At 44.9% G+C, this 27,293-nt stretch overlaps 1 protein-coding gene across 23 annotated transcripts in view; it reads left to right on the top strand.

Annotated features, from left to right (window-relative positions):
• The window catches only part of R3HDM2 (R3H domain containing 2), a 163,113-nt gene that overhangs the window by 134,684 nt on the left and 1,136 nt on the right, over window positions 1–27,293 (top strand). For 10 of the 23 annotated variants that reach the window (XM_055328356.1, XM_055328354.1, XM_055328352.1 and 7 more), the window contains 14 exons: window positions 1,896–1,927; window positions 2,026–2,079; window positions 6,442–6,674; window positions 8,526–8,698; window positions 12,592–12,693; window positions 14,571–14,813; window positions 15,533–15,659; window positions 15,904–16,064; window positions 16,540–16,694; window positions 18,003–18,103; window positions 23,395–23,564; window positions 24,417–24,564; window positions 25,815–25,912; window positions 26,268–26,352. In XM_055328356.1, the coding sequence (XP_055184331.1) occupies window positions 1,896–1,927; window positions 2,026–2,079; window positions 6,442–6,674; window positions 8,526–8,698; window positions 12,592–12,693; window positions 14,571–14,813; window positions 15,533–15,659; window positions 15,904–16,064; window positions 16,540–16,694; window positions 18,003–18,103; window positions 23,395–23,564; window positions 24,417–24,564; window positions 25,815–25,912; window positions 26,268–26,352 (1,882 nt within the window). The remainder of the gene's footprint in view (window positions 1–1,895; window positions 1,928–2,025; window positions 2,080–6,441; window positions 6,675–8,525; window positions 8,699–12,591; window positions 12,694–14,570; window positions 14,814–15,532; window positions 15,660–15,903; window positions 16,065–16,539; window positions 16,695–18,002; window positions 18,104–23,394; window positions 23,565–24,416; window positions 24,565–25,814; window positions 25,913–26,267; window positions 26,353–27,293) is intronic. The other 13 variants (XM_055328348.1, XM_055328340.1, XM_055328346.1 and 10 more) reach the window with 4 other exon arrangements.

Here is a 27,293-nt window from a genome sequence, read left to right as displayed (position 1 = left end):
AAACTGAACTCCTCTGTGAACTTGTTTCATTGTCTCAGGAGACCCAAGTGTCCCAAGGATCCTCACTGGGGACAGATACACAACAAACCTCCTGGCCCAAAGTCCAAAGAGAAGGAATCAACTTACCTTCTGTTATATAGACTTCCATTCTGAGTCAAAAAAAAGTCTGTCCTCCAAATTATCCAACCATAGCCCAAAGAGGTTCTGTACCTTTTCCTGCAAACCACTTGGGTGGAATGAGAGGAGAGAGGTCACTTGTACATGGCTATGGCCGGTGATGACCTTAAGTTGTGGACAGAGCAGATTGGTAGATGATAATAACACATTTATATAGTGCTTACTATCTTTCATACACTGCTCTTAGCATTTTACATAATTTAATCCTCACACTAGGTCTATGAGGTAGGTTGCATTATTTTCCTCATTTTATAAATGAGGGACTGAGACATAGAAAGATTAAGTAATCTCAGATCACACCTCTAGTTAGTGAAAGGGTTGATATTTGAACTCAAGCAGTCTGGCTCCAGAGACCATGCTCTTGACCCTTAGAGTAAACCGCCTCTCAATAGCTTGCTCTGCTCTGGGCTCTTTAGATTAGGAAGTACCAGTGACATCACAGCATAGTTATCTGTGATATGCTGCTCTGCTTCACTGACACATGATAAATGACTGTCCCACCATGCCAGCTATTAGCAAAGCCATGGATACTCTGAAAGCACAAGTAATTTTTAATAAGGTATTGGGGCTAATTAGGGACAACACTGGAACATGTCTGGGTACAACTATAACAAAATCACAGTTAGCTCTTCTCTCCTTTTTTCTCCTGATTTCTAGTCTCTCAGGCCTCTACTAATATATGTATTCTTTGCTAAATCCTTGCGGATTTACCACTTTTCATTTCAGCACTTCCTAATTCTTGCTGTGTTAGAGGCATCAGGAATCTCAAGAAGGTCTAGACCAGGAAAAATGGCCAAAGCCCACCACACTCCAGAGATTCCATTGTGGAGAGGAACCTAGTCAGTCAGAGGGAGCTGACCAAGGGTGGAGCTGTAGATTGGGGTGGATGGATGAGGGGAAGAGGCAGGCCAACAAGAAAGGGAAGTGGCAAGAAGGGTGTTTGGATGGAAATGCTGCCACCGCAGCCTTCTCTGGAGCCTGAGCTGCATACTGGGAGAGCTGCCCCACATAGGCTCTGCTCCGTGTGGAGCCCACACTGCTCAGCAGCTGGACACTCTTAGTGCCTTTTTCTAAGGCTTGGGAGTGCATCGTAATGCTCACTTCACTCAGCTCAGTGGCTTTGTCAGGAAATGATCCCCAAAAGGAATGTTTCAGGCTTTTAATTCTTTCATTTTTTCTAGGCTCCGAAAAGTACCTGCTTCCCCAATTTCTTACTCTCCTTGGGTCTCAGGTCAGGTCAGAATGTCTTTCATTTTGGCCACTGTGGAGGATAGAAATGGAACAGTCATTGAGATGACTTCCAGAAAAACTAAATTTCTTTCCTTTGTCTCCCTTTGCCCTTCCCTTGATCACACTCTATAGGACCAAGCACACCAATATTACGCTCAACTTACCTCTAGACAGAATAAATTTAGAATTAAAAAGGAAATAATAGGTTAATACTTTCCTCTTCCTCCTTTCCATTCTCCCACCTTTATCAGCGTCTCTTTTTAAACACTCTGTGGGAAAGCTAAAAACACTGAATGCTCTTTCCTGCTAAAGGTGAGAGGTCAGATTGGGTGTGTGGGTGTGGGTCATCCTGTCCCTGCTCCCTCTCTCCTGTTGGGGGGTGAGCTTGGTTTGAGGACCTTGGGTATTCATAGCATCACGGACACCCTTTTCGGTTATGCCATGCTGTTTTCTTATAAGTTATTTTCCGTTTTCTCCCCTTCACCTAGACTGGCCAGAACGGATATCTAAATGACATCAGGTTAGTACCACTTAGCATGTTCCCTGCTTCTCATTGAGCTTTGTCAGTGAGGTTAATATAATCCTGTAATGATGCTTTTCTTTGATGTTAACCAACAGACTCTCCAAAGAAGCCTTTTCTTCTAGCTCTCACAAGAGAAGGCAGATTTTTAGGTACCTCTGTGTGATCTATATCTCTCCTTGTTTTTGTTTTTGTTTTTTTATTTTGTATTGCTGTAATCTTTTCAGCGGAGTGAGTTTGCTCAATGCATGGCTGCTTGTGGAATACTTCAATTTGTGGTTTTTGCAACATTGGATATTTTCTCCATTAAAAAAGAAATGGCTCCTGCTCAATGACTTTATTTTTGTTGTTGCTGATTTCATTTTAAGTCATGGATAGGTGGTGAAGGGGACCAGATAGGTGTGTCTGAGATAGTACTGCTCTTTTCCAAAAGTTTTCTGGAATTGGGCATGTGGGGAAGATTTCAACATATATTTATATTAAGGTAAAAGAATGAGTATCTTCTTGGCTACCTTTTCTGAATCTATGAAAGATGCAAAGAGCTTATCCCTGACCCAGCAAGGGAATGTTTTATATCTTTAAGAAAAAATAGTATGCACACACACACACATAAAAAACACAAACATCTCTGTCTATATAGTTTTCTCTTTGGGACAACATAATCTGTAAGATGGCCTCAGAAAAAGACTTATCTGCCTTGGCATGAAGTTTGAGCACATCTTTTTTGATGACTGTCCATGACTTGCTGTTAACATTGGTAAAAGCTACAATTTAACTTCTTCAGGCCTAATAGTCTCCATTTTCCAACAAAGCAGTCATGAGAATCTCCCTTTCATTTGATTTTCTCAGTCCCACTCCAGAGGATTACACAAGGCATTAGTGAGAGAAGCACTTCATTAGGACCCTGTCTAGCACCAACTCATTAAGTACATTCTTCTCATTTTACCAATAGAAAAACTATAGAGTAGAGAAAACCTCAGTATTCAATACTAGGATTTGGGTCCAACACTTTCCAAAGGGTTTATCTCTTTTTGAATCCTAAGCTTGATGGGAACTAAATCAGGTTAGTTAGAGCTCTCATTCCCACTACCTCAGTTGTCCCTTCCCCTGTATCCTTTCTAAAGCTAGTCAAACCACATAGAAATTTGGGTTACAAGATTTCTCTTTCTTGGAAGGGGGCATTATCTCCTTTTCCATATCTCTGAACTCTTTTTCCTAGATCATCCCACTGTGAAGTCCATCTGAAAGCAGTGAGGGCTCTGCATTGTTCATGATGGTTGATATAGAGTTCCCCTTAAAAAAAAAAAACCTATCCCATATTTTGTGCTTTAAGATCATAAATCATCCCAGAAACCTGTAATAAAGTTAGTTTATTTAGTTAGTTTTAAACTAGTTTTAAACTAGTTAGTTAGTTAGTTAGTTAGTTAGTTAGTTAGAAACTAACTTCTATACATATGCTAATAGATAGTTACGAAAGTATACCATACTGATTCAGGTCTCTCAGTGTCTGATTTGGTAAGCTGGTTTACATGTAAGAAAACAAAAGCAGAGAAATTAAGTAACTAATTCAAGTTGACATGGTTATTAGTAGCAAAACTGGGACCAACTCTTTGTCTGGTGTTCTTTCACCACACCCCAGACCAGCTCTCTAGAAACATCACCCCATTCTCTCTGAGTTCCATTTGGAGCCCTAATTCACATTCACTGCTAAGAATGATGCCCTTATTAGTGCTGTGGAGCATCAAACTACATCAAACAGTGCAGATAACAGCTCTAAGGATCTAGTGAGTCTCTCCTATCCAGACTTCCTTTTAAGTCACTGCTTTCCATACTGAGTGTTGGTTAAAGATCTAGGTCATCTAAAATATATCACTATGGACTCTTAAGGGGGCAAATTCTTCTATTTGGGTACTGGCCCAGAATTCTAGTGATCAGAAGCTGGTCTTCTCTAACAGCTTTTTACCTTTCTTCCCAAGTGTGTGAAACAGATACTGATACACCACATTCCATCATCCACATTGCCAATAACTAGGGCAGCTTCCCGGTTCTTTGGAAGATTCTACTCCATTGACAAATAAGCCATTATTGCATTTACTATTGCTTTTTTTTTTGTAAAGATTTTATTTATTTATTCATGAGAGACACACTCAGGGAGAGGCAGAGACATAGGCAGAGGGAGAAGCAGACTCCCTACAGGGAACCTGATGCGGTACTCGATCCCAGGACCCCGGGATCACAACTTGAGCCGAAGGCAGATGCTCAACCACTGAACCACCCAGGCACCCCTACTATCACTTCTTACACAGACCTCCCTACCGACTCCCTAGACCCAATAAACTGAACTTTTCATCATCATAAATCTACTTGTGAAAGCTGAGTCAGCTTTGATTTTATAGGAGTATAAAGTGTGAATGTTCTCTGTCCTGCACCCCCATCTCTCCAACACACAAACATACCCCAGTCCAGTGCTTAGAACTGAGTATGGGAGTTTTCCCTAGTTGACATGTTTAGTGAAGTGGAACGACATGGCTAGAGATTAGGTTTAGTTGTAGAGAAAGAAAACTGATCTCTTTCCTGGCCAAGACTCAACTTAAGTTCTCTAATAATTCTTGGGGATGTAGTGTACTAATTCAGGTTAGATCATTAGACTAGCCACATTTTGAACACTTGGCCATCACTGTCTTGTGGGAGCTGGATGAGTACAGAAGCGCTGCCACTTTGGCTTAAGCTTCCCAGGGTGTTTGGTTTAAAGTTCACTCATTCACTGTTTACCTCTGGTAGAAAGACAAAGAAAATGGCACAACTGTCCTAATAGTGCTGTGTTTGATTAGGGTGTAAAAGTCCATTAGGACTTGTCTCATAAAATTCAGGCTCTAATATCTAATGAACAGCTTCATCCATTGCCTTTGCTCTATCCCCTACCCTTGAAACAGACACATCTTTGTTGAGTCCTCTCAGTAGACTTGCCTTTGGCCATTAAGTCAGGGCTTTTGTCTCTCACTTCAGGTTGAATTCTGTTCCTGAGAAAGTACCTGATTTATATTTCTTTCTTTGTATCCCATTCCGCTTTTGACATTCCCAAGAAAAAGGGATAAAGTTTTAAGGAGACAGGAATATTTCCAGTTATCTTAACTATAGAGAGGGAAGCACTGAGGTTATAGACACATCTACTTGGGATTCAGAGAAGATGTAGCGTGTCCCTAACCAGCTTTGCTGGTTTGTTTGTTCTTAGCTCACCATGATTGGCCTGACTTAAAAACTAAAATAGTGACCCTAGCTTTTATTTTGTCCATTTTCCTATAGTACCTTTGGAGCAGATGTTCTCCAATAAAGAAGGGTATTGCCCTTGTAAGAAATTACCTTTCTTTATTGGAATAATTCTGAGCCTAGTGTCTTTGAAGCTAAGGGGATTGGGATGGGGTTTTCTATTTGCTTTAGGCAGGATGATAGTGAAAAGGAGGGAGCCTTGAGTTACATGATTTTTGCTCACCGGCATCCCAGTACATATACCAAAATCTTTGTAATTGTCATTTGGTTTCTTTAGGTCAGTAGTTGTTGGGGGTGGGAGATAGGAAAGGAAAATTCCTGGTTCTTGGTTGCTTATTGATTAAGAAGCAGTGGAGGCTCAATAAGACTTAGGGGTTTTAGGTCAGTCCCATCCAGGGTACAAGTGTTTATAATCATAGGCAGTAATTATAGCATCAGGATAACCCTGATGTTTCCAGAGCAAAATAAGAGGAGTCCTTTTTCTCAATAGCCTTGTGCTTTGCCTAGGGCAATAGGATTGTTAATATGGCAGCAACTAGGTGCAACCAGCCCCTGCTCCTTGCCGTCCTAGGTCCCAAGGGCATATTTGCTTGATAATGTTGAAGACCAGCCCTTAGAGACCCTGGAACCAGTTGTTCCCAGATACCAACACAGAATTTCCACAGACAGGTTGGGTCAATTTCAGACTGTCAGACTAAGTTTTCCAGAATGCCCCATTAATCTATACTCCTCTTCCCACCCTTGGAAAAGTGGTACCTCTGCTGGCTTTGACACGTGTTATATGGAAGATCTGTTATACTTATCCATGTCTTGGCTACCCCTGCCTTCTAGCAGTAGGAACTTCCAAGAGCCCTTTTGTTTTAAGAACTCCTAGAAGGAGGTGGTACCTCTCTGCTCCCCACTATCTGCTGCATGTGTGGGATCCCTGCGGGGGCAGGGGAAAAGACCACAGCCAATCTCAGCATCATGTATATGGTTTCCCATCCACCTCTGGTCTGATGTATTGAATTAGTCGCCAGTGCACTGTCTTCCAGATTTGCCTCTGTGTTCTTTGTTACTGTACTGGATCTTGCTCTGTCTGCTCCCAGCAAGTCGTGGTTGGCCAACCAACTAACCAGAAATCGGTGTCCGTCCTCCTCCCAACCCTTACCCCTCCTTTGTCGTTGAAAGAATAGAAATGAACTCTCTCCTAGCTCTTCTGCCGAAGTGGTAGGTGGGGGATGCTCTGACCACTGTGGTCTCTGCAGGGGGAACCGTGAGGGGCCCAGCCGAACCTCAAGTAGCCGCCAAAGCAGCACAGACAGCGAACTCAAATCCCTGGAGCCACGGCCTTGGAGCAGCACAGACTCTGATGGCTCTGTCCGGAGCATGCGGCCCCCTGTCACCAAAGCCAGCAGCTTCAGTGGAATCTCTATCCTCACCCGAGGGGACAGCATCGGGAGCAGTAAAGGTGGCAGTGCAGGAAGGATCTCCAGGCCAGGTACTCAGCTTCTGTCCTTCATGTCATGCTCATCATTTCTTGCTTGTCTTCTGCAAAACATCACTAATGTTTACTTCTAACAAAACACTTATCCAGTATAGTATCCTGAAAAACTAACACAGCCCCATGAGGAAAAATTTTATTTCTTGGACCCACTGTTTTTTTAATTCCCCCCTCTGATTTTCTTTCATATCTTTTCCCCTAATTACAAACAAACAAAGTGTGGGATTAGATTATTTTATCTTCATTGTGACCAAGGTTAGACATCCTTGTCAGCTCAAGTTCAGGTTATATACTAGGATGAGAATGATAATGCTCTCATTCTTTGACCTCTCAGATTATAGAGGGTTGGTAGAGCAGAAAAAACCCTTGGAGTTCAGCTATTTATAATCAGTTGGTAGCAACCAATAGGCCAGAACTGCAAGAAATGCTGTGACTGCTTCTCTAGAGCCCAGTCACTGAGAAGGAGCATATGTTCCACATGCCAGCCCTGTAACCACCTTTCAGCTCTCCTGACATTCTGTGTAACCTTCTCCATCTATTCCTCTTGTGCTCTTAGCAGGGGGTATTCAGGTCTTTATACCCAGTGGCCCTCATTTCACCCTCCTGCCTCTAAAAAATTCTTGCCTCTCATCCCAGAAGTTCTGTAGGTCTTGTCCTCAGAAGACCTCAGTAGTTGTGAAGATCTCTATTGGGTCTCTACTGCCCTTTTCTGTTATCTCCTCTCTAACCGCACTGCCTCTGCCTTTATCTGGGCCTTTGTCTTCTTTTATTTAATTATGGCACTAGCCCCCAAGCTGGTTTCCCTGCTCTATCCTTTTTAGAGTCAGTTTTCCAATCTAAAACATAGATCTTATCATGTCAGTCCTCTCTTTAAAAATGTTCATGTTTCTGTATTCCCTGTATAATAAAATCCAAATGACCTAATGCAGCATTTCTTCCTGACCCCACCTTGCCACTTTAGTCTTGCTTCCAGATATCCTTCTTCCTCTTGCCCTCCAGCCACTTCTTGAATATGGTAATAGTTTCATCCCCTCTTGGTCTGACAAGCCTTCTTTTCATCCTTCAAATCCATTTCTCCACTCACTTCTTTAAGTGAGTTACTACTTCCTCATCTTTGCTGCCATAGAACTTTGTTCATATCACCAATGTGACCCTTATCCTTCCTTATCAGATTGTAATTGTGTGGGTGTCCATCTCCAGTCAGAAGATCCTGTGCTGCATAAGGCCAAGGACTGTGTTATCCTCACCTTTGTGTTCTCAGTTCACTATACAATGCCCAACACACAGCAAATAGTAAAAGTATTTTATGTGAAAGGCATGCATAGCTTAGAGAAGCTGGAAATGAGAATAGTTGGGTGACAATTGTGCTTCTGTGTGTGCACAGGCAAGTGCTTGGAGAGGCAAGATTGCCCCCTCAGCAACTTTTATGAAATGCCGCAAGTGGAAAAGAAATCAGAAAGAAATTAGGTCTCTTAAGGGACTAGGAATTTACACCTTCCCAGGAAGCACACATTTGTGTTTTCAGTTGTCTAGTCATGATGGACAGATTCTAGGTACTTCAGGGGAGGTGCCTTGGCAGCCTCAAATTTTGTTCAATTCCAGCATCCAGCATCGATGGGAAAGGTGTTTACTGTCCCTGGGAAGCAGAAACCTGCTAAGATGAGGATTTCCATCAGAAGGGCAGCTGAAATGCATTAGTGCTCAGGCATGGATTTTCCCAAGACTGGGGGAATGGACAGGAGGGAAGTGAGGCAAAGAAGCAGGGAAGGAGTAGAGCCCTGCATCTCCAAGGGTGGCATGTTCATGGCTGGTGCTTACAACTCTTGATGGGTCTCCTCTTTGCCTTAGGTGTGGCGCTAGGTGCCCCAGAAGTGTGCAACCAGGTCACCTCATCCCAGTCTGTCCGGGGCCTTCTCCCTTGTACTGCCCAGCAGCAGCCACAGCAGCCACAGCCGCAACTTCCTGCTCTTCCACCCACGCCTCAGCAACAGCCACCCTTGAATAATCACATGATCTCACAGGTGAGTCACCACTCAGTGTGAGCCCCCTCCGCTCCCATTCAAGAAAGCTCTGGAAGTACAGTCATGTCTGTTATGCTGTGGGTGGCAGGAAAGATCTGTTGGAGACCTGCCACTCCCTCCTCCTCATTTCTTGTTTGTTAGTTGTGGGGAGAGAAGAGTAAGGGCAAGGGTTTGGCCAAAATGCTGTTAGAGTCAGCCTGGGACTTTTTGCTTTCTGTTTCTTCCTCTTCTTCCTGAGAATTTCTAGTGGGATCTTTTACCCTGTTCCACATTTCTGCTGTACCCCATCTCCCTCTACGTCCTGTGTAATTAGCAAGACAATTTTATTCACTGTATCCATATATAGAGCTTGAAAAGATCACAGCTCCCACCATAACTGACTGTGAATGTGTTCATGTGACTGTTGAACCAATAACACATATGTAGGAGTTGGGGTTTGAGGAAAGGAAATATACTCAAGACCCCTGCCATATATAACCCATAAGGGACAAAACCTCCCAAAGTTGTTCTTTGTTTTCTGTGCGGTGAAAGAGCTCTGTATCCTTCTGTTGTTAGACTGATAAGAGGTTGACACCAAGTAAGGTTTTGGTATAGTTTTATTTTTGTGGAGGTCATACAAGTCATCAGCATCAGCATTAGTCCCTATTCTAAACTAAAACATTAATGTTCTAGGTTTTTTTTTTAAAGATTTTACTTATTTATTCATGAGAGACAGAGAGAGATATATATAGAGAGAGAGAGGCAGAGACACAGGCAGAGGGAGAAGCAGGCTCCATGCAGGAAGCCTGACGCGGGACCTGATCCCGGGTCCCCAGGATCACACCCTGGGCCGAAGGCGATTCTAAACCGCTGAGCCATCCAGGCTGCCCTAATGTTCTAGGTTTAAGTATCCTTAATGCTCTGAGGAGAGCTATTCTGAGTGCCTCACTTATCTTTTTTTCCATGAATAGAGCTGCCCATGGGTGGAGCCCATCCTCTGTCCCAGGTTAACCTTGGTGGTGCTCTCTGCTAGTTGGGAAGCCCCTGTCTGCACTCTGCCACTGCAGTTTTTCTCATTTCACCTCCCAGGCTTCCTCACCTCTGTGCTCCGTTAGTCCAGCTTGGCCTCAGATCTGTCTCTTCTGTAGGTAACATAAGTAAATCGCAGGCATGCATTCCCCAGGAACTGGAAACTGAAGGAGCCCAGGATGGCCCAGTACTACCCCGTTCTGATATTGTGGTGATCTAGGAAACCCTGCTTTGTGTCTTAATATAATCCACATGCAAATCATTCCAGGCCTTTATCTTGGTCCCTAAATCAGTTTCTCTATAGTCGTTACTTTCATTCTTGTTCTACCATTGTCTGCCTCATTAAGTCCCATTCATATCAGCTTATCTCGCTCCATACTGAAGTGTGGCATGTGTGTGTACTTTCCCTGTTTGTGTCTTCATTCAGACCTGTAAGTCGATATGCCTCTCTCTCTCTCTCTCTCTCTCTCTCTCTCTTTCTCTCTCTCGCTATCTCCTGCTGTGCTTCTGTGCCTGCTTCACTTTTCTAAGGTTGCAGTATTTTAGTTTTCTAATATGTGTGTATTTTAATACGGTCTTGTTCCCTTTTCTCCCTCTTAGTCTTCATCTGGCTCCTCCTTCCATCCATATCTAGAAACAGACAACAAGAGTGGGAGGAGAATAAAGAGATAACAGGAATAACCATTTGGGACTGAAAAAATTTTTAGGGTGTTAAGGTGATTGGCCCTGAATTCCAAACTTTTACTCAGATTTTGGCCCTGCTTCTGGATCACAAGGGTCAGCGGGTCAGTCATTGGTATTGACTGATCTCCTGCAGGATATATAGTACTAGGTTAGGCCCTGTAGTTTAGAAACAGGGAAGCATTATTCCTTACAGATTCTGTTCCCTCAGAAATTTGTAGCAAGAGCCATTTGCAGCAGGCCAGGGAATGGTGCTGGCTAAACTATGCTAAACTTTCCTTTCTTGGCAGGCCTCCACTGTCAGAGCAGACCTCCCTATCATGTGTCAGTAGAACACAGGAAACCAACGGGTGAGGCTGAGGATTAAAGGACCAATGGGTACCTTTTGCCCTATTTACCTGAGGTGACGTGGACCTCTCGAGAGGGAGGCTTCTGGGAGTCTAGTCAACCAAGAGCCAGTTATCTAACCCGGAATTCACCAGCAGGTGGCAGTCATATCCCTTAGAGCCAGTCTTTGGCTTCCCCATGGTTTTTTGAAGTTCCCTGGCCCAGGAGTTTGAGATTCTCTGAGAACTATAGCTGAGGATAGTGGTGGGGAAATAGCACCGAGACACCTACTTTTACCATTACCCTTCCTCAGTCAGAAGAGGCCTAAGAGAGGAGCATAATTTCTTTCCTCCTTTTTTTACTAAGAACTCAGAAATGTGAAGAAATAGGCAGCTATACCTGTGCAACCCCTTCTCCCCTGGATATAAGACCTGAAGCACAGTAGATCCTCTCCCAAGAGAAAGAAGAGGATTAGGATGATAGAAAATGGGTTTAAAAAGCTACCAGCACAAGTAAATCATGCTGAGCAGCCTGGCCCAAAATCATATTTGAAGTGAGACTGGCTTCCAAAAATCGGTTATGCCAGGATAGCTGGGCGTTTACTACAGGTGCTATAATGTTGATATTGAGCGCTTGGTCCTCTATACCTCTTAATTTGAAAGGAGGGAGGAGAATCATACAAACAAAAAAATGTTTGTTCAAGTTCTTCATTTACCAGCTCTCTACTGTTAGAGTGGAGGAGAAGGAGTATATTCTTTCCTATGGGAACATAGGCCAAACTGTGTTCCCATCCCAGCTCTGCCGTGTTAGCTGTGTGATCTGGATGTGTGATTGAATTCCTCTGAGCCTTACTATCTTCACTGCAAATACAAGTTATCACATCTCCCTATGGATTATTTTGAGTCTGTAATGAGAACCATATGTAAATGAGACAATATATATAAACGTTATTTCCCCCTCTTCCCTAGCCTCTCTCCTTTCTCCCACCCCATCTACCACCAGGGGCTACGGCTGGAGAACCAGTTCTCCAGGAGAGGTGATTGAAATGGCTGGAGGGGAAGAAGAGAGACAGAAAAAAGAACTCTCCATTAGTTGGTTTAGAACACATCATGTTCCTTATAAACAAATCTTCCTGCTTGAGGCTAGTGAAGGGACTGAAGGAACAAAAGCTACAGCAAAGCTATTTATATTTTATTCCATATCTCTCCCTGTTTGCTCATGGGGGCATTTTCCATACTGCCCTCATAGCCTGGAGGAGCACAGAACAATCATGGAGCAGGAAGAAGTAGCTGGAACCAGGCGTGAACTGGCTGTTTGTTCCTTCTCCACCCTCCGGAGGGAGACGATCCTTGTGAATGAGCACTTCCTCCGGGAGAGCTGTGGTGTGAAATCAGGAGCATGGCTGGGAAAGCTGAGCCAGACCTTAGATGACCCCCGCCCCCTCATAGGAGTAGGAATTCTTTCTCAAGTGGGCATTCAGGAAGGTTACAATCATGCTCCCCGGGAATCGTGGGTTCAGAAAAAATGCTTTGGAAAAAGCTGTGTTTGGAACCAGGCAGCAGACATTGGGCCTGAGAGTCCTAAGATTGCTCACAACAGCTGCAGAGTTCTTAGTAGCTAACGGGGTGGAGTGCACTGCCAAGGGTCTCTCCTGATAAGGAGAGATTGCTTATTTGTTAGAGATAACGAAAGCCACAAGCTATGCTGGGCTTGCTCTCCAGTCTGCTCAGCAGCCTTGCTCTTCATGTGACATTTTTTTTATGATTAATCTTCTTGTTCCTCCCCTTTCCCTCCCCGCCTCTGCTCCCCTGCCCCTGCCTCTCCCCATACCTCCCTTTTCTCTTCCCTGTTCCACATGTCTCTCTGCTGGTCCACAGCCAGTCCCGGCTCTGCAGCCCTCTCCGCAGCCTGTTCAGTTCTCTCCAGGCTCCTGTCCCCAAGTCCTTCTGCCAGTCTCTCCGCCCCAGCAGTACAACATGGTATAAACTCTGTTCCCCTTTTTGTCATGTCCATGTGTGGCCTGTATCTGTGGTATGTCTGTGGGGTCCATCTGGGACAAAGCAATTGCACTTTTTGGATAGCCATGTTAAAAGGTATTTCTTCTAGAGCAAATGGCTAGCACAGGCTGCGCTATATTCTAGTGGCCTTATCACAGCACTTCAGGCATGGAAAGATGTCTAAATGTAAGACAGAGAGTAGCACTGAGTTCCCCTTGAGTTTCAGGAGGGGGACAAAATTGGGTGTTGCTCTAACCTGGGCTCCTCGTCTCTCTCCTATGTGCATCTTTCATCTCCTCTTCTCCCCGGGCATGTTTGAAGAACCCAGTTTATCCTGTATAGGATGGTTTTCTATAATTTCCTTTGAAGATAAAAACACAATTGCAGATTTCTCTGGCATCACTGGTAAAAATTTAAAATGTTCCTCTATCTTACTGTGTTATTTTATATAAAAAATAGCCACTTCTACTGCATAACACATGCTCTTTAAATTGTTTGTACCCAGACTACAAATCCTGTGAAGACCTGATTTACCTCATAGTTGATAACTTCTATCATGGTTATGAGAGCCCTGGTGTGTGTGTGTGTGTGTGTGTGTGTGTGTGTGTGTGTGTGTGTGTGAGAATCACACCATCTGAGTTTTCACTAGAATCCACTCTTTGCTTCCACCTCTCATCTCCATTCTGAAAAGTTTTGGAACATGGACCTCAAAATAATCTGCAGTCCAGTCCTCTTGTCATCTCTTCCTGCTCACTAAGATAGCAAAACAGCTAACTTGATCAGATTCCTGAAAATAAGCAAAACCATAGGAAAGCACTGTCTTTTCTTTCTACTAGTTTCTTTTTCAAAAGAATTCCTACTTAGGGGTTGCTGTGTGTGTGTGTGTGTTTATTACTATCCGGGAAACAGAAGGAATGAGGAAGCTAACAAATTCTGACTTATCATCATACAAGTGAGCGGCGGACCACTGTCTCTCTTGCTGCCTAGAGAAGAGGGCTGAGAGAGGAGGCAATTACAGACTAGCATGTCAGTCTCCTTGCCCTCCAGCTCAGCCACTCATCCTGGCCTCTTTCAGAGGTGAGAATTGGAAGTGGTTCCTGAAGGGCAGGAGAACTCTAGGCAAGTGTCAGAGAAGAGAGGTGGAAATGACCTCGAGAGGAGGGGGTAAGGAAATAAGCAGCAGGAAGCGGAGCCCACCAGTCCCTTCACTACATAGGCAAAGCTGGGAAGCCACATGAACCTAGCCATCCCTAGTCCACTCAAGATGTTAGCTAGGTCTTTTATTATAAAAACACAGCAACATAGAGCCTTTTGTATAGTTGGAGATATGAGGAAGACAGGAAATAGAGAAGGACTTAGAATCTTTTTTTAAGCCATTAGTTTGTCCTGTCTTTTCTATATATAGAAAATTGTGTTGTTGCTCCCATCTCTCCAGGACTAATTCTAATAAAAGTCATAGTGAAAGTGGCCATTGTTACTCATATGTGGTAAGGAGTCTGGTTCTGGAGTTGGTCTTTAAACACCTGTTCAGTTAATAACAATTTTTTTTAAGATTTTATTTTTAAATAACTCCACATCCAATGTGGAGCTTGAACTCACAACCCCAAGATCAAGAGCCACATGCTCTATAGACTGAGCCAGTCAGGTGCCCTGAGTTGACAGCAGTTTCAAACACCACATGACAGAGGTTTAGGGCTAAAAGGTACCTCCCAGGGAATGGAGGCAGGAGTATCCCAAATTGGTGTCAGTAAAAAAGACTATAGAGAGGGTTGTTATTTCTGTCTGTCTATCTGTGTTTAAGCCAAATACAAGGCCTTGATAGGACCTGAGTCCTCAAGTCTCCCTTGCTGTCTCAACAGGCAGATGACCTCAGCAACCCCTTTGGACAAATGAGCCTTAGCCGCCAAGGTTCTACTGAAGCAGCTGACCCATCTTCAGCTCTGTTCCAGCCCCCACTTATCTCCCAGCACCCTCAGCAGACTAGCTTCATCATGGCTTCGACGGGACAGCCCCTCCCCACATCCAACTATTCCCCTTCTAGCCATGCGCCACCTACTCAGCAAGTCCTGCCGCCCCAGGGCTATATGCAGCCCCCTCAACAGGTGAGCAGCATGAGTTCCCAGCTTAAAGCACTAATTCAGTTTGTCTGCTATTATAATCCTTCTTTCTTCCCGTAGTTTAGGTAGATCAAAGGTGATACCTATCCCTACTTCCATTTCCCCACTTTGTACTTGAGAATTGTCTTTTTAGTCAGAAGGTCATCCTTCTATATAACATAAATCATTCCTGTTTTGTTTTAAACTGTATATTAGGGGCAGCCCTGGTGGATCAGTGGTTTAGTGCCTGCCTTTGGTCTGGGGTGTGATCCTGGAGACCCGGGATCAAGTCCCACGTCAGGCTCCCTACATGGAGCCTGCTTCTCTCTCTGCCTATGTCTCTGCCTCTCTCTCTCATGAATAAATAAATAAAATCTGAAAAAAAAAACCCATATATTAATGTTCCAATTGCAGGTTCAAAATATGTCTATTTACAGATTTCTGGCCATTGACTCTGTTGCCTGCATGCATGTATTGATTGATTGGTTGGGGGTGGGGGCGGTGGGCAGAGGGAGAGGGAAAATCTCAGGCAGACTCCATGCTGAGTGCAGAGCCCAACATAAGCTTGATCTCATGACCCTGAATCATGACCTGAGCAGAAACAAGAGTTGTATGGTTACCCAACTGAGTCACCCAGGTGCCCCAACCCTTGTGCATTTTATAGTTGGAGATGTTGGGGTTGAATTTAAGGAACCCTCTCACATATCTCTTTCCTCTCACCATAGATCCAGGTTTCTTACTATCCCCCTGGACAGTATCCTAACTCCAACCAGCAATATCGACCTCTTTCTCACCCGGTGGCCTATAGCCCCCAACGTGGTCAACAGCTGCCTCAGCCATCCCAGCAGCCTGGTAAGAGGAACTGCTGGGGTAGGGAAGCAGTGACTAGGGGAAGGGCAGAGACTGGGAAAGAGAGAAGTACCTTCCTTTAAAAAAAAAAAAAAAAAAAAGACACAGGAATGATTAGTCCCAAGAGGGACCCAGGATCTCCAGAAAACTAAAAGGTAAAATAGATGGAAGGAAAATTACTGAGAGTGTGACCTCCTAAACATTGTTGAGACCATGCTAATGTCTTCTCTGCCTTGCCTATCCCTAGGTTTACAGCCCATGATGCCTAACCAGCAGCAGGCGGCTTACCAAGGCATGATTGGGGTCCAGCAGCCACAGAACCAGGGCCTGCTCAGCAACCAGAGGAGCAGCATGGGGGGCCAGATGCAAGGCCTGGTGGTTCAGTACACTCCACTGCCTTCTTACCAAGTGGGTGCATTCTGCACTGGGAAAGATCACCCAGTCCTTGGGATGAGGAAAAGGAAGACAGTCTCCCACGTCATCCAGTGTGACAACTCCAACACTAAAATACTGTTCACTTTCCCCCTAGAATTTGTATGTGTTTTTCTCCTGAGATAAAGCCCAGAGAGTTGGAGAAGATTATCTTTAATTAAATTGTTTGGTCTTTATACAGCCATGCAAATGAGTATATGGCCCAGAAAAGTAGGATCTAAAGGAAATTAGGATCATTTCCCTACATCAGAATGTTCAAAGGAGGTGTTTGGAGAAGAGAGAAGTACAGATAGCTTGTACACATTTTCTTTAGGCAGAGGAGGAGAGTAGGAGGAGTGTGTAAAGGAAAGGAATGAAGTCAGTGTCCTGGTCTAGTGATGACTTACTTGGCCATTCTTTGGATGAGCTCATTGGGAGTATAAGTGATCATTATCTTCTCATCTTTACCCAGGTCCCAGTGGGTAATGACTCGCAAAATGTGGTCCAGCCGCCTTTCCAGCAACCCATGCTGGTCCCTGCGAGCCAGTCTGTGCAAGGGGGCCTCCCCACAGGGGGCGTACCAGTGTACTACAGTGTGATCCCACCGGCTCAGCAGAATGGTACGAGGTGAGGACTCCCAGAGAGTCGGGGCACATTTCCCATAGACCTTCAGGAACTTTCCACTGACCTAAGAAAAGAAAGGCAGGGGTAAAGATTCCAGTGGTGCCCTAAAGCAGGTAGAATATGAAGGAGGTCATTCTTCTTTTCTCCTTGGTGTGTTGACATTTAAATAAGAGCTCAACAAAAAAAAAATTCCTGCTTCAGAGACAGAGGCTGTATGATGTCCCCCATTTTTTTTTTATCAGTGGGATTTAGAACTATGAGATAGAGACTGTTCATCATTAAAAGAAGTTTGGAGTATATATATGTAATTTTTTCTGTGTACTTTATATTCATGGATGAATCTCAGATGGTCTATTTCTATATGTCTATTTCTATATATATCTTAGTATAGGTAGTAGCTGATAGAATTTTAGAGGTAGAAGCCACCTTAGAAATATTTAGTCTACTCCCCTTGTTTCATTTTTCTCCCTTCTTTTACAAATGAGAAAATTCCAACTAGGGAGATTAAGAAATTTACTCAAAGTCAACCAGCTAGTTAGAATTAGAGCTGGAACTGGAAGTCAGGTCTGGGCCTACTTGTATGTATTTCTGTGTGTTTCTCTCAATGTCTGTGTTTACTTCTTTTTGTGTGTATTTCTCCCTGTTATCTTGAGTATTGGGGGGTGTTCACCCTTTGTCTTTAGGTAACGCTGTTTGCCATTGCATAAATATCCTGAATCAGACACCTCCTTAGTTCTTTTTTTTTTAAGATTTTATTTATTTATTCATGAGACACACACACACACACACACACACACACAGGTGCAGAGACACAGGCAGAGGGAGAAGCAGGCTCCATGCAGGGAGCCTGACGGGGGACTCTTCCTGGGTCTCCAGGATCACACCCTGGGCTGAAGGCGGGCTAAACCGCTGAGCCACCCAGGCTGCCTTCCTTAGTTCTTTTTACCCATCTCTTTCTAGCACTGTGTGTCTGTTTCTGGCACTTTGTGTTTCTCAGAGAGTGTGTGTGTGTATATGCATGTGTGCACGTGTATGTGTCTGGTGTTTCCACACTGTTGGAAAGAGCATGTGTCACTAACATTCCATCTGTAGCACTGATTAGCAGCTTTCTAATTGAAAGATGATCAAGTACAAATATATATAATTAACTTTGAACTGATGAGTGATTTTAGAAATTGCATGGCAAATTGGTCTGGGAATGACTGGCTGCTGCCTCTGCTTCCCACAGGGGAGGCCTGGGAAGCAGCAGCTGTTTGCCAGGAGCTGTGCTCCTCCCTCTGCTACTTTAACACTACTCTCTTCATCCCCCAGCCCTTCCGTGGGGTTTCTGCAACCTCCTGGCTCTGAGCAGTACCAGATGCCTCAGTCTCCCTCTCCCTGCAGCCCACCACAGATGCCACAGCAGTACTCAGGTAAGAGGACTTGGGAGGTCTTGGGTACCGGCATGCACAAACACTGCTGGAAGACTTGTGCTCTAGAGCTGGGAACAACAAGAGAGTTAGTTCAGGGATTGGCTCTGTCCCCAGCTATAAGGCTGCCACAAGGAAAGACCAGTCCTGATGGTGTTTTCCAGAGGTGCTGAGGTTGACCTGTTGAGAGGTGAGGCTGGTTGTCCTATCTCCATTCCTGGGAAGCATCCTTCATTGGGTTCTTTGTTTTCTTTCTTTGTTTTTTTGCTTTTTTTTTTCCTCCCTGAATCCAGTATTACAGTCACTACTCCCATGCCTTTGAGACACAAAGTGCTTACTTCTGTCTCCTGCCCTCATTTTTCCTATAGACAGCTTTACTTTTCTGTTGGGAGTGTAAGGCAGACTGATAAAATGCTTTTTTTTTTTTTTTGATAAAATGCTTTTTAAGTCATATTTTAGATTTGTTTGGCAGTTTTTCTTATGTGCTCACATACATTGTGTCATTCTAATTCTCAACCACAATTCTATGAAGACAAGATTTAAGACTCAAAGAGGATAAATGACTTGCCTGAGGTCATGATCCTAGACCTTGAACTTGGGTCTTTTGCCTTTTCATAACCCATGCTACATGCTCAATATCACACTTTCAACAAGTCTCTGTACTCTATTCCTTTCCCTCCAGTGGAAAATAAATGGATATCATGTTCAATAGCTAAAGGCCTTCTTGGAAGGGGCAACTGTTAGGTGAATAGGCTGGTGCCATGCAGCCTCTCATTTTCTGCCTTTGCCAGTAATTCTCCCAACATCCCAAGTACAGGTACCCTTGTTTGTTGCCCTTTTCCCCCACCTTGACACAGCATTACACTGCAGCTAAAGCAACTTCAGGGATTCTCGGGTGGGGGAAGGGGAGACATGGCTTAATGCAGCCTCCAACCATCCCCACTAGTCCATTGTGGGAATATCAGAGTGCCCTCTTCTGGTGAGAGGGAAGTATTTTGACAGTTTTCCATTTTAGAAATAAGATTTTCACCTAAGAGTTTTTGCACCATCCATGTTAGATGCTGTAGAGTGGATTCCAGAATTAGTCTCGCTCATAAGACATGATCAGTTACCTTCAAGGAATAATGACTTCTGCCTTCTTTCAGATCGAACATGGTTCTCTCATAGGCTGAGGTTTTAAATTCAATAGCCTTTTACCCTTTATTACATTACTGGTTTCTCTAGTTGTTTCTCCTAGTGTCCGCCAGGGGCACTTGACCTGAAATTCCCAGCGGGATATGGAAATTGTAGAAGCCAGCTCCAAGAACCGCTGTAGCCTCTGGTGGTGCTTGCTACTGCAGGGCATTTTCTCTTGTTTGTTAAAACAACTGTGTGCATGTGCATATGGGTATACTTGTATGTGAATTTTTATATGAATCCTTAGTGGTATCAGTATATGTACTGGGTTTCTGGGGTGGTATCTCTTCATCTTCAAATACAAATTCTTTGAATCAGAAACAAAGCAAGTAAGAAGAATTTTTTTACTATCTACTCTGGACTTAGTGCTAGGTTAAGCAAACTGGAACAGCTGTTATTCTGAAAGTTGGCAGCACTAGAAGTCTGGGCTGGTATTGGAAGGAGGTCATCTGTGCTCTTCCCAAATCAACAGAAATGGAAGAAGCCCTCTTCATCATCTGGTTCCCTTACTTCTTTGGAATTTCTTGTTACATGTCCTTTATTCCAGGCTGCCCTGATTGATTCCAGGCCTCTCTGACTGATCCCTTGTACTCTTCCTAGGTGATGGAACCCTCTGTTCCACCCATGTCATCTAAGAGACCATATTCACCTTATCATTGATTTCAAAACTCTTCAATCTCAGCTTATGGAAATATAAGAGGAGCTGGAAGAAAAGAAGTGCTGCTTCTTCCTTCCTTTCCAGTTTACCCTTTACTGGGAAGATGGGAAGATAGAAAGCCAGCATAGCCCACAAGGACTGCTATGTCACCTTCAGAGGACAGTCACCCGCCCTTCTCCCATGTAGCAACATGGTCACTTTTCCAAAAATAAAGGCAGGGATTAAGATTGGCTGTTCCTGGAACAACTGTTCTGGCTTATTAATACATTTTTGTAGTTGTCCAGTTTACCCCCAGGCCTGGACCTTAATTCCTCCACTGTGATATTAGACAGCACTATCTCGTCAGGAAACACTTTTCTTCCCACTAAGATGATGGCCCATAGGTCCCTTGAGGTTTCTCCAAAGGTGCTTTTTGGGGAGGATGCACACAGACCTGAAATGGCTGGGATACATATACACAGACTCCCAACTCACAGTGACACAGCACCATGGCCAGAGTGAGGTATATACAGAAATAGCCTCTCACATACTTACTGGCTCATTTTGTAGCTGAGGGGATTCCAAAGCTGAAAGTAACTCTTTTCTCTCCCAATCCCTGAAGATATTCCTCTCCTTCACCAAAAAAGGGGAAAAACACTAAGATACTGTTGGATTGTATCCTGTTCTAATATGAGAAAGATGCCTGTGGATATTCTTTCTCTGGACGTTCCTTTCCATAGATTTGATTCCTGGTGGTAAGGAAGAAGCCTTATCAGTCTTCTACCTCAGTGATTTAAAAAAAAAAAAAAAAACTAAACAAAAACCAATTCTGCTAGACATAAATGTCATCTGTTTGTATTTATGCGGTTTGCTCTGCCCAATCGACCTTTCTGCCCAGGTTTAATGATGCCACTTAAAAAGCCATTCACACATCCCCTCTCCTTTCAGAGCTTTCAGGCTGAAATTGATTTCCTTATTCAGCCCCCCTCTCCCCCTTCCCACTTCAACCCAGGCTCCTTCCCCCAAACTGATTATGTGAAAGTGCTGTCACTGGGGTGGTTTTTCTCTCCTTCCTTCCTTCCTTCCTTCCTTCCTTCCTTCCTTCCTTCCTTCCTCCCTCCCTCCCTCCCTCCCTCCCTCCCTCCCTCCCTCTCTCTCTCTCTCTCTCTCTCTCTCTCTCTTTCTTTCTTTCTTTCTTTCTTTCTTTCTTTCCTTTCCCCCCCTTTATTTTTTATTGCCACGTCCATTAAGAAGTAGCGACAGTTCAGCTGTTAACGGATGCCACCTGCTTTTGGCTTGAGGAAGAGAAGCATAAAAATCAGCTCATCAGCGTAGTGCTCTGTGTCCCGGCTGAGTGAAGGAACAATGCTCCAGGCCAGTGGGGGAGGGCTCAGTGTGGGGAGGACTAAGGCTGGGACTGAAAACCCTGGCTTTGTTTTTGTCAAGATTAGAGAAAATAATATGAGGACTTTGTTGTCATTCCCCCTCCCCTTAAGCCCTCTAATAGCTCCTTATGGCTCATGTTGGTATTAGAAAGAGCTTCCACTGCCTTGCTTATGCCCACACCCTACACACTCACATGTCCCCCCCTACTCTTTCCTGGCCTGAGGCACTAGGCTCAGATTATGAGCTGCCTTCTAGAAAGCTGTAGATTTGATTATTTTTGCGTTGGCCCCCTCAGGTAGCAATGAGGTGTTTGAATAAGGTCAATTGCAATTTTGTTGGTGGAGGATGTTGGAGCAGGTGGGGCTCTTAGGATGGGGAAAGAAAATGCCCAGAGCAACTATAGTAAGGGGGGAGTTGTTAAATGAATGACACTCCACAACTATTCGATTTCCTGGTGGCCCTTCTACAAGCCACGCTGATGAATACCCCGTCCCCTGTGGCAGAGGATGGGGAGAGGCGAGCCTGTCGCTCTGAGTATTTGTGCTCTCTGATTAGATGAACCCAGAGGGTGGGGGCCACAAATTGACTGGAGAACAGGGTACGACAGATGCTGTGTCTCCTGAGCTGCTCTCTCCGGCCTCCCGCCGCTTCTTTTCCTTGCCTTTGACCGATGCTACCTGAGAAAAGCAATCATAGTCACTTCCCAGCATGACTGGTGCCCAGGGCAGAGGCTGCAACATTTCCCATCACAGGAAGCAATGTGACGGCGACAGCAGTGGCAACCTCAGAGCACTGAGCCATGAAAACGGCAGCATTGCAGCAGGTTTTCAAGCTAGCCACCCCCAGTCCCGTCCTCTCCCACCACACACACATGAACTCAGCCTGTCCCCAACAGAAATACAGCCTGAGAGGTCAAGAGCAAACTCTCAGGCTGGACAGTCCCCTGTGGGGAAGCAGAGCTCCTGCCCATCCCTCCCAGCAGGGACTGTCATTCAGTCCACTTCTCCATGATCCCTTACCTTGCTTTTCACCATGAGGAAGATTCAGGGTTTAATGTTCTTCCACACTGAACTCTTTGCTTCCCCCAGATTGTGGGAGGGTAAGGCTACCCATGGTTGTCTGTGCTAAAACCTCAGGATCACTTCCAGTCAGTCACCTGAACCTGTCAGCGAAAACTCAAGAGTCTGACCCTCCACTCCATTCCCCTAGTCACTGCTCTAATTCAGAACCTCCTCGTTCTTTTTCGGTGGCTTTCTAATTTATCTTCCTCCCTCTGGTCCCTCCCTTCCTTCAGCCATTTTACATCAGCCACTTGAGTTAGCTCTCTGAACACCTGCGGGATTAAGATGCTTACTAGAATGTGGTTCAAACTCTGACATCAGCTGTTTGCTTAATATGTGACTTCCTGATAGACTGTCCATCCCATAGGGGCAAGGACCACTTTTGTTTGTTGTACACACAGTGCCCAGCATAGGAGGAACTGGCACATAGTAAATGTTCAATAAATGTTGAATAAATGAATAAACATATCTCATCTCCCACTTACGCTACATAAACCCTGTGCCTTAGCACCTCCAATTATTTGTCATTTCCTGAAAGTGACATACAGCTCTGTGCCATTCCCAATCCAAGTGCTTCCTGGCCTGGCTTAGGGAACCTGTGTGCATGAGTCTTCTCCAGAGCAACCAGAGATCAGTGATCTCTGACCAGTCATTACCAGAAAAGCCTGCACGTGCCTGCAGCCCTGGCCCAAGCCCCAGACTGGGACGTGTACCATGCCCAGACTTTTAAGCAATCTGACCCGAGCATTTGGTAATACCCGATTTTGACAAAATGGAGTAGTTTTCTGCCAAGCATACCAAAGTACTCCTCGCCAGGTAAAGGCCAGGGGAGCATTGTCTCAAACTTTCACTGGTTTGAGGAGAGGGGAGTAAGAAACTAAATCAGCAACTATCTCAGATTCTTGGCAGGACACAGTTTAAGTGACCCTGAGGCTAGCGGGTAGGTTTGCTTACTGGTTTTCACACTCAGGGTTAGTTGGAAGGTCAAAATATAGTTTGAATTCACAACTAACCCCTTTCTTCCTGCCACTCAGGAGTGTCACCTTCTGGACCAGGCGTGGTGGTCATGCAGCTGAATGTCCCTAATGGACCCCAGCCCCCCCAGAACCCATCCATGGTCCAGTGGAGTCACTGTAAATATTACAGCATGGACCAGCGTGGGCAGAAACCTGGAGACCTATACAATCCTGACAGTAGCCCCCAGGTGAGTCCTGCAACCCAGCGTTGTCTTAGCAAGGAGAAGACCAGATTCTTCTCAGGGAATCATCTTTGCCATTGACCGAACAGCCTCTTCTATGTGTCTTTCCCTGGGCACTCTTCAGGGAGAATCATAAGAAATAGAAGAGAGCATCTTTTTTCAAGGAACCCAAAATCTAAGGAACACACACTTGAAAATGCCAAGAGAATACTTAAACACTGTGTCAAAAAGTGGCTGTTAAATTAATACAAATTGGGGCACCTAGGTGGCTCATCTGACCCTTGATTTCCACTCAGGTCATGATCTCAGGTTCATGAGGTCGAACCCCACATGGGGCTCTGAACTCAGTGAGGAGTCTGCTTGAGATTCTTTCCTCCTCTCCCCCTCCCTCTGCTCCTCCTTCTGCTCCACCCCGACCCAACTCCTCCCCATGCATACTCTCTCTCTTTAAAATAAATCTTGGGCAGCCCTGGTGGCTCAGTGGTTTAGCGCCACCTTCAGCCCAGGGTGTGATCCTGGAGACCTAGGATCAAGTCCCAAGTCCCTGCATGGAGCCTGCTTCTCCCTCTGCCTGTGTCTCTGCGCCTCTCTCTCTCTCTCTCTCTCTCTCTCTCTCTCTCTCTCTCTCTCATGAATGAATAAATAAATAAAATCTTTAAAAATAAATAAATAAATCTTTTAAATTAATTAATTAATACAGATTAAGTAGGGACTAAGGGGGCTGTTGGAAGGAACAATCTGACTTTGACAGAGTTCTGCAAGGGAAGTGTTCTGAGCAAGGTGAATTCTAAGCCAAGCCATAGGAACATCCAGAGAATCGTTTTTGGTGTGTATGATGCGTGCTCCTCTCTCCCACAGGCCAACACTCAAATGAGCAGCAGCCCCGTCACATCTCCTACCCAGTCTCCAGCACCCTCTCCTGTCACCAGCCTCAGCAGTGTCTGCACAGGACTCAGTCCCCTTCCTGTCCTCACACAGTTCCCCCGGCCTGGGGGTCCAGCACAGGGTAAGGGGTTAGATTAGGGCTGGCTGCTACCAAATTCACCCTTTGCAGTCCATTCCCAAGTGGGAAGATCTAGATGGTAGCAACAGGCAGGAAAACTGGTGTGGCTGGTCATCCAACTCTGGGAGCCATCTCTTTATATCCCTGTTTAGGCCAAGCACACTTGCCCCTCTTTAGTGCCACCCATAGTCAGCTGACTGCAGACCTCCTTTACATATTTAGTACTTACTACCAAGTAAGATAGGTGACTGTGAGCCCAGAGAAGAAACTCAGTGAACTTTCTAACAAATCCAAGAGTTGAACTCATCAGTACTGAGTCTGAGGGCTGAGAATATGTGGCTGTGTCAGAAACTGTGGTTTTAGAAGAGAGAACACTGGAGTTGGGTTCAAGTTCATGTTCTGCCACTAACTAGCTTTGTGGTGTTGAGCATGTTACTTCGACTTGGAACCAGAACTCAATTTCCTAATCTATAAAATCTGTAAAGACCTAATATATCTGTTTCTGTCTTGGCTGTCACATGCAGTATTAAAAATCAGATGAGAACATGGTTTAAAAACTTTAAAGAGCTTTGAAATCTAACACTTATCAATAATAAAGTAACCCTTACAGTGCTCTATATGTGCTTTGCGTGTCTTGTATTTATTCAACCTTCTCAGCAACACTGATGAAGGGAAAACATACCCAATCTCTCACCTCCAGTAACAGAGCCAGGATTTGAACCTATGCAGTTTGGCTCCAAGCCTGTATGTACTCTTATCCACTCACTGGATTGCCACGCAACAGGAGTCAGAAACTTGAGCCCTGCATTTGGGGCAGAGAGTCTATATAAGAAATTAATGGTATGGGGCTTGCCCTCAGTCAGTATAGCATGTCTGTGACTCTTGATCTCAGGCTTGGAGCTCAAGCTCCATGTTGGGCATAGAGACTACTTGAAGGAAGGAAGCAAGCAAGCAAAGGAAGAAATGAAAAACATTCATAAGAATCTGTAGGTTTCCCACAGGGCCTTTCATCTGCAGTGGACAGAGGCCTTCCTTCTTCAAGGGTAAGGGAAGTAAAAGCCCCATTTGTCTGAGATAGAGCTGAGAGCCAAGGGGTTTAGGAAAAGAGAAAACTCTTTAGTCAGTCACATGGGCACTCCTAACATAGAAAAAGTATGCATTGTTGTCATCTATCTCCAAAGTCCCCTGAAGTCTCATAAAAGTCATATCATGAAATTCTAACTCCCAGAAAACCATCTGCTCTTCCTTCCTAGGTGATGGGCGCTACTCCCTCTTGGGCCAGCCATTACAGTACAATCTGTCTATTTGCCCTCCCTTGCTCCATGGCCAGTCAACTTACACGGTACACCAGGTAAGGGTGTCTTCCATCAGCCTGAGGGCCATCAGATCCGTCTTCTCATCAGGCCCCTATCTCGGAGCCATCCACCTCAACCAGTGGGGTGGACAGGGGAGATGGCACAGTGAGAGTAAACAAAGTGGAAGGGGCCTTACCCCTCTCTCAGACTCAGACTCACTCTTCCCATCTGACCCCAGTGCCAAGAGGGGAAGGACTCGGTTTCTCAGGGGCCACTCTGGCCACCATGCCTGCCTGATGGGGCAAGGTCTTCAAGGGTGGATGCTGCTCCTTAATCTCTCAGACAGACATTAGGGATGCGCGCATTCAGTGTTGTTTACCTAGGATGAGAGTTATCTTTCAAATGTTGAAGGGACAGAGTGGATTGAAGCATGGAAACCGGAGCAAGAGACAAGCACTCAAATCTGCCTCCACTGACCTGGGGACAACAGATGTTGGTGAGTGAAGGTGCTCACTTCTCCAGCCTGCATTACCAGCCCAGGACAAGTGAGAAGAGCCAGCTTAAGGGTGGAGAGTAGAAATAGGACTCTTGGGGTTCCTGGGTGGCTCAGTCAGTTAAGCATCTACCTTCAGTGCAGGTCATATCCAGGTACCTGCTCAGGGAGGAGTCTGCTTCTCCCTCTCCCTCTGCCTGCTGCTTCCCCTTGCTTGTGCGCGCGCTCTCTCTCTCTCCCTCACTCTCAAATAAATAAATAAAATCTCTAAAAAGAAAAAGAAAGGAGGGAAAGAAGGGAAGGAAGGGAAGGAAGGAAGGAAGAAGACCCTTTTGTACTCAAGAGCAAGGAGAAACCGAAGAATTAAAGTGTCTCAGTCCTCCTTATTAAGCCATTTCAGGTCCTGGGAAAGGTGATGATAAAAGTTGAGTATAACAATGGTGGGAGATGCTGAGCCTGTTAACAAAAGAGTCTTGTAGGAGTGTTCCTGACCCTAATCTAGAATGTCTGCCTTGGTAGTTCCAAGTTCTCCTAGTCCTTTAGGAGAAGCTCGAGAAGAGAATATGAGGGAATAATCCCCCTGCAGGCCTTCCCCACTAGGCATACAAGATCTCTCAGATTACCCCCTACTTGGAGTGGTTTGCTAAACAAGGAAAGACAGGGAAATGGACTTCCCTAGATGATAAGGAAGTAGGATCCCTTTGGGCCAGCCTCTGGCAAGGAGACGACTGTGGGATATATTTCAGATTGGGCTACTGACTTGGTGCAAGAACTGAGGTGTAGGTCTCCAGATCTGAAGAAATCTGGGATTCTGATCCCCAGTTTCTTCTTGGTATAAGAGAAGAAAAAGATTTCTTGACTTCTCTTAGCTGCCTCGATGGTGGGGTATTGGGATGATTTAGGGAAGGAGGGATGGGCTAAGTGGGTGAGGCCAAGTTTTTGAG

This window comes from Nyctereutes procyonoides, unplaced genomic scaffold (genome assembly GCF_905146905.1).
Source record: "Nyctereutes procyonoides isolate TBG_1078 unplaced genomic scaffold, NYPRO_anot_genome, whole genome shotgun sequence".
NCBI classification, from domain to species: Eukaryota; Metazoa; Chordata; class Mammalia; order Carnivora; family Canidae; genus Nyctereutes; species Nyctereutes procyonoides.
This window is presented reverse-complemented; position numbering and strand designations above follow the sequence as displayed.